The sequence below is a fragment of the Sphaerulina musiva genome, assembly GCF_000320565.1.
Source record: "Sphaerulina musiva SO2202 unplaced genomic scaffold SEPMUscaffold_12, whole genome shotgun sequence".
Taxonomy (NCBI): domain Eukaryota; kingdom Fungi; phylum Ascomycota; class Dothideomycetes; order Mycosphaerellales; family Mycosphaerellaceae; genus Sphaerulina; species Sphaerulina musiva.
In genome coordinates this window covers 1,212,976-1,224,603 of record NW_016017394.1, presented here as the reverse complement: position 1 = coordinate 1,224,603, position 11,628 = coordinate 1,212,976, and the positions used below count along the sequence as shown (strand labels likewise).

General features: G+C 46.3%; 2 protein-coding genes across 2 annotated transcripts; both read right to left on the bottom strand.

The window, feature by feature from the left end:
- Nucleotides 1-3,377: 3,377 nt before the first annotated feature.
- Nucleotides 3,378-5,581, bottom strand: SEPMUDRAFT_152258 (FAD/NAD(P)-binding domain-containing protein). The gene is made up of 2 exons (XM_016907334.1): nt 5,369-5,581; nt 3,378-5,297 (listed from the first exon to the last, which is right to left on the bottom strand). Exons 1-2 carry the CDS (start codon nt 5,559-5,561, stop codon nt 3,616-3,618), a joined length of 1,875 nt encoding a protein of 624 aa, XP_016756766.1. The 5' UTR covers nt 5,562-5,581; the 3' UTR covers nt 3,378-3,615.
- Nucleotides 5,582-6,402: 821 nt separating this feature from the next.
- Nucleotides 6,403-7,592, bottom strand: SEPMUDRAFT_94473 (L domain-like protein). The gene is made up of 5 exons (XM_016910638.1): nt 7,372-7,592; nt 7,229-7,309; nt 7,005-7,153; nt 6,867-6,932; nt 6,403-6,798 (listed from the first exon to the last, which is right to left on the bottom strand). Exons 1-5 carry the CDS (start codon nt 7,502-7,504, stop codon nt 6,487-6,489), a joined length of 741 nt encoding a protein of 246 aa, XP_016756765.1. The 5' UTR covers nt 7,505-7,592; the 3' UTR covers nt 6,403-6,486.
- Nucleotides 7,593-11,628: the final 4,036 nt, after the last annotated feature.

Below are 11,628 nucleotides of genomic sequence, written 5' to 3'. Positions count from 1 at the left end.
GAGAGAGAGAGAGAGAGAGAGAGAGAGCAGTAACGAGGCGAAGCACGTCTGGCACGTTTCTGCAGCCGTTGGAGGACAAACCCCCTTCTTGCCATCTGCCACAACGGCCATGGCCAGCAGCTTCATGGAATCATGGTCAGCAGCCCCACAGTGTACCGTACCGTCCATGGAGCAATCGAGAAGTGAAATAGGAGTTGGTCGTCTCCCGTCCTGTACAGCGGGCGTAAGAATGGATAGCCATATTCGTCCGTCCATTCTCCATCGCGGACCCCGATGTCTAGTCTGTTTGAAAGAAGAGAGCCTTGGCAATGTATGTGAGTGTATGTGAGTGTGTGAGTGTGTAAAGAAGAGAGTGTGTAAGTGAGAGAGAGAGAGAGGCCGACATAGTCTCGGTACAGGAAACAATCTAGCTTCCGTATCCGATGATACTGTTGTAGTATACGGTGACAGGTCTATAGCCAGATTCAGTCATTACACTGTGCATGCAGGTGGCGTGTATGTGTGTGTGTGTGTTCGTGTATGTATGTGTGTGTAGGTAGTGTATGTGCGTATTGAGATGGCGAGCTGCAGAACAGGTCAGGTAGCAAGTAGCGCTGCATGCCGATCGATGGTCCCCGCCCTGCACTGTGCCGCTGTCTTGTGTAACCCGGTATAACACAGCAGAATGAGAGCAGATTCTTTCTCAGAGCGCTTGCGAAGAGGTATACCTGAGGTATATCTGTCGTACAAATGCACCTGGCCCGCTGCATGCTGTATGGATATACATACAGTCTGCATCAGGAGATCATGATGGACATTCCCCGTCTCGGACCGATCACAGCGTGAATCTGGCAGAAGATGGTGATGATGGACTTCTAGATAGGTCGCCGTTCATCAGAGACCGTTGCCGCGTCCAGTCCCCGCTAGTACTGCCAGCTGGATAGGGCGTGCAACCACGCACAGCAGCGCAGCAATCCCTCTCGCAGGAGAAACACAAAAAAAAAGGGTCAGGTAGGTAGTTATTATTTGTAGTGGAGGTAGGTATGTAGCGGTGTTTCATCATCCCTATGATATTTCCAGCTGCGGGGCGTTTTTTTTTTTCAATTGTCTGTCGTCTTGTATGACCGGGTCCGAAGGTCTGAAGAAAACAGCCAAAAGGGAGCAGACAGGGGGGCAGTTGATTATGCATAAAGTGAGGATACTAACAGGTAAGTGACAGTCCCAACAACCAACAAGTCTACGACTGTACCAAGCAACAGCAGCTGATGTCGTGCACGGAAGATCTAGATCAGCACAAACCCTAGCAAAACCTTCTTCACACTTGTGCAGCGGGGAGGGCAGTCCGGTCACCGCAACAAAGTACGGCCGAGAATCTGCCAGAGAGCGAGCGGTGTTGCGAGTCTGCGAGAGATCGCCGGGAGCGATGCGGGATGCAACTTGGCATGAGCACGGTCGAATGAATAAAAGGTGGGCATCTGTATGATTTTTTGTTTTATATGTACGTCGAGCAGCTTAGACGAGAGGTTTGGGGAAGAGATCGTCGTTGGGTACTTGTGCAGCGCTGTTGTGTGACTGTCTGAGCAGAGAGATATGTAGGGCCACTATTGATTTTTATTCAAATACCTCCTATTCGATGAGATGCAAATTGCTCGTTAGAACTAGCAAAAGTTTCGCTTGGACCAGTTGACTAGGTATATACATACTTGAACAAGTAAGAGCACAGCGTCTGGTAGACACTATCACCGTAGGTACAGGATACTGTACAACGTTGTAGGCTGCTCCGACGGCTTGCTAGATACAGTATACCGCCTTGATATGAGTGGTTAGCAATCGCAGCCTGGAAGATACAAGTGTCTTGTCTGGTCTTGTCTTGACTTGTCATCTCTTGTACAACGGGTCCTACAGGGCAGTCAAAGAACGACTAAGCGTCCTAACGACAGAAATATAGAAAAGATACTATATCCAAGTTGTGTCCTGCAACCGTCACCATCTCTTGGCGGTGCTGTATAATTGGCCCTATCCCCGGGACACCCTCACCCCCACGCACCTCAACCACGACAACATCCCACTCCCTACTGCCCGGGCAGTGTCAACAACATGAACGTTCAAGCAATCAATCGATATGCTGTGCTTCCCTCCTACAATCCGCGCAGAGCCAACGCACCCTTCTCGTTTCATACTTCCATCGTACCTAGGCGATAGAGATGGGCGGGCCGAAACTCCCGGATATGAAAAAGTATATGTATATATACTTAAGTCTGTATTATCTGCCGTATGGCATGTCCTGAGGCGTACTACTGCTGTATGCTAGACTGCCAAGGTAGGTAGTCCACCGACGTCAACCGTAATAATAATAAGCGACGAGTCTTATTGTACGATCGTCCAAGATGGACGCAGCTGGCTAGCAGACGCTATGCTGGAAAGCCTTGTATTGGTACAGGTACGTAGGCAGTAGGCTGCTATGTATGCTGCCTGACTGTTGCAGTACAGCCGATCTAGATGACTGTAGTTATACAAGCTAAGAACTTTGTACAGGAGACGATTAGCCATCTGACCATTGTCGCAGCACTTATTTACTTACTTACTGTTCATTTATAGAAATCGGATGTTGCTCCAATGTACTGGGGGAAATAAGCTGCTAATTGAGTAACAGAAGCCCGGCGCAACTTTCACTTGAGCTGGAAGTTTGGAATCAGAGTTCCTCTTAGGATCTTCTCTTTGCATCTCCGGATCAGAATGTGTTTGTTGCCGATGGTAGTAGGTAGATGAAGTGAGGTATAGTAGAAAAGAAGAAGAAAAAGAAGAAAAAAGGCAATCGAGTCAGTATGTCAAAGTTTCACTTATTAGGGCTTGGCAATGCTTACGAGCCACTTCTCTTCGACTATACCGACTTTGTCATCATTTTGCTGCTGCTCCTATACCAGATCTTCTCGTGCTATATACTATGCTATGCTATGCCTTCTAGAACCCCTTTACTTAACTTTACCGTCAACCCTAGAGAATTCTCACTTACTTCGTCGCTGGCTCCAAGCTCATTATGAACCTTTCGAGGGTATAGCCGTCTTCATGTCTTTTTCTCCAGAAGATTCCAGAATCCAGTAAATAATTAATTCCCCCAAAAACCCCACCCCAGCAAACAAACAAAACCAGCCCAGAACACTGCCCCGGGCAGGTTCAATGCGAGTCGAGTCGAGTGTTTCCTTTTTTTTCCTGTTGAAGTTCACGGAAGAAAAGAAAAGTTATTGGTTTCTACCGTACGTTTTTCGAGACTTGCAAGGAAGGATTGAAGACTTATGCTGCAGAGTATATATATATATTGTAGTGAGATTGGGAGGGATGATAAGGACTGGGTGATGAGGGAAAGGGCGATGAGGACTAGAGCGGCTACGCCGGCTAGATTGATGCTGGAGTGATGGAGGGGAGGGATAAAGGCAGGGGGACGGTTGAGGTTGGGGCACTCGACGAGGACGGATTCTGAGTGGGTTACGAAGCAGGAGGACAGTTTGAATTGCATGAGTGCAATCAGCTTTTTCCCCTATACGCACACACTTCAGTAGAGTAGGAGGTAGGTAGAACCATCTAACTTCTCCACGGAACCTCATAACCAAAATCAATCAACCCATTCGGTACCTATACTCAAAAATCCTCAACTTTCAAACTCCTCCCCGCCTCCACCTCCCGTCTCCAAATCCTCCTCTCCTCACTCGAATTCACTCCAGGTCCATTATACACACTCCCATATTCATTCCCCGTCGCATAATCCGCTCCTTCTCCCTCCTGATTCTTTTTCGTAAAATTCCTCCTCGTCCACTTCCCGTAGGCAATCAAATTATACAATCGAAAAGCCAGAAAAGCGAATTGGTCTCGTTCCAAATCAGCAGGGTATTCCGCGCCGAGATCGACAGCTGCTGCGATACCAGAGATGCATGCGGTTTCGTGCGCGTTGACCAAGGTCCAGCTGGCGGCGTAGCGTGTGTGGCGTTTGCCCTGGAGGAACATCATTCGGGGGACGACGAAGAGGTAATGGGTCCAGGAGTGACAGAGTTGATGCCACCAATCTTCGCGGATGATCTTGTCCTTTTGAATCTCGTCGCGCGTCCAGAGATGGGAGTCTCGGTCGTTGTTGAGGAAGATGGTTTGGAAGACGTGCTTGTCAAAGGGTACCGTGGGAGGGAATTGGGGTTGGTAGTTGGTGCAGTCGAAACACATTTCTAGTTTGGTCAGGTCTTGTTGATACATGCGGATCAGGTACATGGCTTTGAAATTCTCCTTTGCCCAGTCGTTTCGAGATGACATGTCCACATTATTGATGGAGGATACGGCGAGTTCCTCATTGTAAAAGTTTTCGTAGTACTTCTTCATGTATTCGTGGTCTTGGTGCGTGACTGTGATATCGTTGGCGAACTTTGCTGAGCCGAGAACACGAGACTCCAGGCTGGTGATGGTGGGTTGGAGGAGGCGTTTTGCAGTGTCTGTGAGCACGCAGAGGACAATCTCATCATACTCCTCGACGCTTTCACTTTGGTCTGCATCGGCTTTGGAGCCTTCTACGTTGTCGGGTACCCATGCCGAGTCGGGGTTATGACCATCTTTGACTGGGGTGCGACTGATGATTTTGACTTGGACGCCATTCTTGTCTCGTCGCGTGATCTGAGTGACTTCAGTGGAGAGGCGGATGTGGACGCCCTTCTTAAGTAGGTTCTTGCGCCAGGTGTCGTAGAAGTCGCTGAGATTGGGGAAGACTACCATGGGAGGCATATTGGAAGCAACGCTGTGCTTGTCAGGAGGATACCACATGCCGTAGGTAGGACTCGTGCACAGGCGGTCCAGCATGATGGTGGGCACTTCGGGCGCATAGTTGCCGGTGCCCAAGAACAGTGCCACCATGGGCAGAGCGACTACATTGGCGAACTCTTCGGAGAAGCGGAAGAGCTTGATGAGCAGTTTGATGGGAACGAGGGCGAAGAACAGCTCCAATGCTCGGATGATCTTCAGCATGCGGAAGAACTTGACGACTTCCGACTTGTGTTTTTCCAGCATCTTGGTCGGGTATACATTGCTCCAGAACTGGTCTCCCTTGCCAAAGGAGACCTGGAGCTTGACAGGATCCGCCCAGAAGCCATTTCTACCAAACATAGCCATAGTGTGGTGGAAGATGTACGAGCCCCCTTGGACTCCCTGATTCAGCCATGATGCGCCTGTCTTTTGCTTGTCCAACGGGATCGAGTATGCCTGTCCACCGCAATAATCGACGGCGTCCACCAGTGTCACGTCGAATTTGTCGGGATGCTCGGCGAGATGATGGGCACAGGACATTCCTGTATTCGTTCCCCCCGTCAGCGATGCATTCAATGACAGAGAATCATGCTATGTTGCAACCAAACCATACCAGCAGCTCCCGCTCCCACCACCAACACCCTTTTCTTCTTCTTCTCCTTCTCCTTCGTCTTCGTCTTCGTATTCTCCTGCTTCTTGTCCTCCTCCTCCTCCTCCCTCCTCCTCTGGCCTTCCATCTGCTGGCTCATATCGAATCGAGTCTGCGAGGCGTGAGCTTCCAGGAGTGGTCTGCCGTCAGTGGGCATGTCCAAGCAATCGATGGGGAGGGGAGGGGATTATGAAGGAGAGGAGAGGAGAGGAGAGGAGAGCGCTCGAACACATTCCTCCCACCTACTGGCTTTCAACATGTACTACCACCTTTGCGCCCGCGCCACGCTCCTGGGGACGGGGCCAAGGGCATGTGAGAGACACGCAACCGTCGTCATGATGGTCTGCTCTGGGTTAGTTTCAATTCATTCACCAACCGAAGCGGATCATATCACAGATCGGCGCCAAGGCTCGTCTATCGGCGCTTGGCCCGATGAAACTAGTCAACTACCTCCGTACAGTAGGTAGTACATGTTGATGTACCTTAGGTAGGAGGTCAGGTATTGAATAAGGCGGAATTATATTACACCAACACGCCAAGAGTGCAATGTGTATACCGTACTACTACTACTCCTACTCCTACTCCTGCGGCCACTCCTCCCTCGGCCTTTGTCGGGTGTGAAGGGCGACAAGAGAACGGAGTCTCTCTCAATTGGGAAGAAGTAGGAGAGAGGTTGATAATGGTTTACTTACCAGAACAGCGTGTCCGAGTATAAGGAGGTGGAAAGCCAGATCATGTGCAATGTCTAGACGGGCTGGAACAGTCTAGGGAGTTGGTAAGGAAGGCGAATACATATCATATACGTATCACGAAGAAGAGAAAGAAAGAAAGAGAAAGCGCTAGAATGGAGATATGAGCTGATTCGACGACGAAGACAGTAGGCAGGCTACCTAGGTAGTCAATACATGTTGGACGCCTCCAAGCCCTGCTCTTTGGCGATCCGCTTGTACGACACACACACACAACGGCGACCTTTCCCTCTTACTTGCATCACAACATCAACAACAACATCCACACAATCGATGCTTTTCGTAGCCAGATCAATCGGCTGTCAAAGTTTCGCTCCACCTGAATTCCCGCTTTCAGGACGCGGCTTTGAGACCAGTACCGGTGATATTGAGGCCGTCATTCTTCAGCAGGCTTGTGCAAATTGGACCCAAAGTTCCCTTCATATCGGGGTTGAACGCCACATTAATGTAGCTCATGTTGGTGAGCCCGCAAAGTGACTCGGGGATAATACCAGTCAACTGATTTTCCTGCATATACGCCTCTTCCAAGTCAGCCCAGTTTGCAAGACTTTCAGGAATCGGCCCTGTGAATTGGTTGGCGGACATGGAGAAGGAGAATATATCGGTGGCAACGGCTTCTGGAAGGGGTCCGGTGAATTTATTGTTCTAGAAACGGGCAGTGTTAGTAAGAGCCACGTCGTAGCAAAAAAAAGAAGAATATGTGATATACTCACGTTGATGTAGAGGGCCTGAAGGGTTGGGGTTGCGAAGGCCTTGGCGGGAAGCTCGCCTTCGAATTCCTATTTATCAAACATCAAGTCAGTCGTGCCGTTCCCCCTCCTGCTCCCGTGACAGGTCTGCAGAATGCTTACGTTGAAACGGATGTCCAAGAATATCAGTGGAAGGTCCAGAACTTCAGTTGGAAATGGTCCGCTTAACCCGTTGACGCTGAGATCGATCTCACTGATGTTCTGCAGGTTGCTAAGGTCTGGGATCATGCCCTCGAAGTCGTTGCCGTTGGCTGTAAAGTTGCGCTCAGTCAGGATCTGTCCATAGGTACTCTTTTTTTCCCCGGTTCGTCAAAGCGAACACTTACCATGAAAAAATTGAAGGTCAGTCAGCGCATCCAGGAAACCAGTCAACTGCAGGCCTTCGCCAAGACCGTATTGATTGAAGTCTGTATAGATATGGTCAGCTGGACATGATGGTGAAAAATGGGTTCACGTCTCCTCCGCCTACCAAGTCCAACGAGGGCCTTGTATCCTGCCGGAACCATGTCGCACTTGGTTGCGTTAAACGTGCAGACATCATCGCCAGTCCAATTCGCCTTAAGTCCTGTGTCGTCCACAGTGATGGTTGCAGCAAAAGCCATGAGCGTAGCGAGGTCTCTTGCCAAATGATCATCGCCACCGGCGTCTGTCTGTGCCCAGACGAGAGAGGTCAGCGAGAGAGCTGCAAATACAGCAGCAGTGATAGAGGAACCCATGGTGAGGCGAGATAGTAGGAAAGTAATGAACGTATAGGGTGGGATGTGTGCTTAGGAGGCAGTATGCTCGTTGGCGAGCGATAGGGGCGGCATAGGATACAAGTAGTCTCTGCGTGAGTTGGTATTAACTATTATTACCTCACCGTGGTCAGCTCTAGGCTCAATGTTGCTGTAGTGCCATGTCTTCAGTGATCCTGGCACTTGCCAAATTGTCTTTATTAGAACAGTACTGCCAGAAGGGTGAGATGGTTTTGAACAGCCTGGAGCACCACTGTTCGTCTCTGCTTCTCCCACTGGCTGTACTCAACCCTGTTCATACATGGCACTTGTTTTGTGCCTAAGCTTCCTTGGGAACGCCAAAAACGCCCTTGTGCCCAGAAACTCTGATCAGGGCAGGTTGGAAAGGGATAGAGAAATAAAGAATGATATTTCCAGCCCCTAAGACCTCGAAATTCTGCCGAAGATAGCACGAGGATGCTGCTGCTGAGGTGAATGTTATATAGACGGACTGGTATTGACTTTTATCAACATACTAGAATTGCTAGAGGAGTCTGTTTGTCTAGAGATGTTCGCAAAAAGAGGATCTGCTTGCGATCTGTAATTGTTGTTGTTGTTGTTGTTTATCAAAATACGGGTTTTTATATATAGCGGGAGGCTTTTTTTTATATAGCGGGAGGCCTTTTAGGGTTGCACCCTAAAATGCCTTCCCTATATCCCCTATATATGCCTTAGGCATATCTCTTAGCTCGCAAAGAATTTTCGCACAACGCTAATAACGCTTCCTATATATATACAAACACAAACATATATATATATATATATATATACGGCTGTAGTATATAGTATAGCGCAGACAGACAGTAAGATTATAGCTATTATTGCTAATTCGATAGAGCTAGCGCGTATCGAATACGATAATAATTAAGTACTACTTTATAGCGGTTTTGTAACTAGCCTTAACGCTATTATACTTAATCTTATAGCCTAGTAGACAGACGCAGATCTCGAAATTACTATTAACTAGCAATATAAAGAGCCTAAAGATACTAAAAGTACGATAGCAATAGCGTTAGTACCGGAACTAAGGCTCGCGCTATCGCTTACGATAACGATAGCAATAGTAACTACGATAGCGATAGCCTTAGCGCGAGAAATTAGAAGACAACGAGCGCGCCTAGCTAATCGCGAGATATCCGAAGACGAGTTCTTTAATCTTAGTAGGTACGATAGCAATACAGATATCCCTATACTAGCGCTAGTAACAGCGCTAGTTATAGCGCTAGTTATAGCTAACGACAATATATAATATAGTAACCGTAATATACCTAATACTAGCTTCTATAGCGAAATACTAACTACGAATACCTCTATACTAACTCGCAAAAAGCTATAACGACTACTATAGCTAACGGACTTAGTTCCGAGCTAATTATAGAGCTAAGAAAGGCTATTAACAGTAGTAGGTAATGTATAGCAAGAGCCCGGAAATAGAGGAATTTAGGCAGAATCGAGTAATTCTATAGATATAGAGGATAAGAACGTATACTACGGACTACGCTACGAAATCCCTAAGCCTCGTCGCTAGCGCTTCCTTAATAAGGCATCAACATACGTATACCTCGTCGCCTATAGTGCTCGCTATAGTGTTGTATAGATAAAGAATAGCGGCCGTAAGTACTTCGTAGGCTTAGACAAAGTAAGGAAACTTATACTTCGGTACGCCCGAGGCGACCGTATTAACAAGCTTGTTAAAGTACGTACTAGACGGATATTACGGAAGAAGCAGTATACTTAGAAGATTAGGTATCGGGTTATAGCAACTATTACTACTATTAACAAAGGTAATAAACATAGTAAGTAGTTATTTAGTCTTAGTACGAAAACATATTATAACTATTTGAGTATAGACTTAATTGGACTCCCTTTCTACCGCCGCTAATAGCGCGGTAGCCGCTTCCGCGAGTTCCTCCGAAACTGCCGTAACGTTAGTATCTTACTATTATAGATACGCGCGCTAGCTAAGCAAGAGTTTATTATTAAGGCAGGGCTCTTAGGAATAGGCGCTACGCTAGTACTCCGAGATATCTATAATAAGTTTGCGAAGATACGATATAAGCTTATTGTTAGCAAAACCCCGATCGATTAGTTAATTACGATACTTAAAGAAGAGGGTTTCTTCTTTGCTTATAAGTACAACGACGGCCGGCTCTAGTACCTCTTCTTTATATACTCCGACCTTATCCGTATCTACGTAGACAATACTAAGGTACTTATTTACGACTATACTTATAATATCGTTAAGTTAGATCTGCCGCTTTTATGCTTTAACTTCGTTAGTCGCCTTAGATCGGTCCTACTACTCGCCTATATACTTATAGAAGATAAGACCTATAATAGCTATATATAGGTATTTTAGTAGCTCTAGAATCTCTTCGACAAGTACGAGATTAACGATCCTAAGGTATTTGTTTATAATAGAGATAGGGTAGCGATAAACGTACTTAAAGGGGTGTTTCTAGGTACTAATACTATACTCTATACTTAGTATATAGACATAGCAGTTAGGGCCTATATAGCGAAGACGTTCGGTTAGTAGAAGAATAAAGAGACTAATCGATTCGTACCGAGCGAGCTTGCTAAGGAATTCCTCGCTCTCTATAGAAACTATCGCTATATAGGTTCTAAGGAGGCATTCAACGATATATATACTATACTTAAGGAGCGGGCTAAGTACGGCGAAACATACTATAGCGACAACAGCGACGATAATAAGTATTAAAATACTATATCTAGAGCTGCCTTTACAGCTATAGAAACAGATATAGAATTAGAGGAAGAGCTAGATATTATCGTACGGCTACTCGACAATCCTACTATACCTACTACTTTCGTTAAGGATACGCCTAAGCGCTAGTAGAAGATTGTTTGCTATCTATAGACTGTATAGTAGGTTTATAAGGAGAAGTACGTAAAGGCCTAGACTAATAAACTGTAGTACTTTGGTTATAATATATCCTCCGGCGGCGAGAGCGCTTATAAAGGATTAAAGGTATAGATAACGAGCTTACGCAATAATACCCTAATATTCTTTATAAAACTCGCGCTATTCTACGATAGTTACCTAGACCGTAAGAAGGCAAAGCTTAGTTACGCGTAGAACAAGACGTTAACAGCATTCGTATATAAAGAGTACTACTATAAGATCAATACTATAGTAGATACTAGGGCCCTCTACTATATCTAGAAGCAGAAACAGAAGCTTAAGAGTAAGCTTAAAAGTATAAGGACTAATAAACACTACGAACGTATACATTGTAGTAGAGTATTTATACGTACTATAGGTATAGACTGCTCTTATAGACTAGAAGGCGCAAGGAGTTCCTTACAACTAAATTATTCGATAAATTCTAGATTATTCTAGACACTTACGATACTAGTAGCGGTCCGGTATTAAGATTACTCGAGCTACCGACAAAGCTACGAAAGCGAGTAGCCCGGCTTCTCCGCTCTTATACTGCCGGTATAGGCATATTATTAAGTACGCGCGATCTAACTAGTACCGAGCGCAACGACCCTAATAATCGAAACACGCTAGTTAGGGATTATAAGGAGGATAATGCTATATAGCTCGCGCGACGTAATAGTAAACCGTAGGTACCTGTCTATTAATAGGCGAATCGCCGAATTGCCGTACTAGAAGGTAGGAGGTATTATTAGTATAGTACTACTACTAGCTGTATTTACGGTAGGTATATCTGTCTTAAGAACAAAATAGTATACGATTCGCGCTATAAGTACAAAGTACCTTATAGAGGCTATAAGAATCAATACAGTACTACTACTTTACGACCGACTATAGTACTAGTACTAGTACTAGTACGAGCGCTAGTACGAGGACGAGGGCAAGGGCGGGGGCGAGGACAAGGACGAGCGATACGCGCAGACTACCTATCGCTAGACTACCTATCGCTAGACTACCTATTACTAGACGTATTTACTAAATAGTAGGC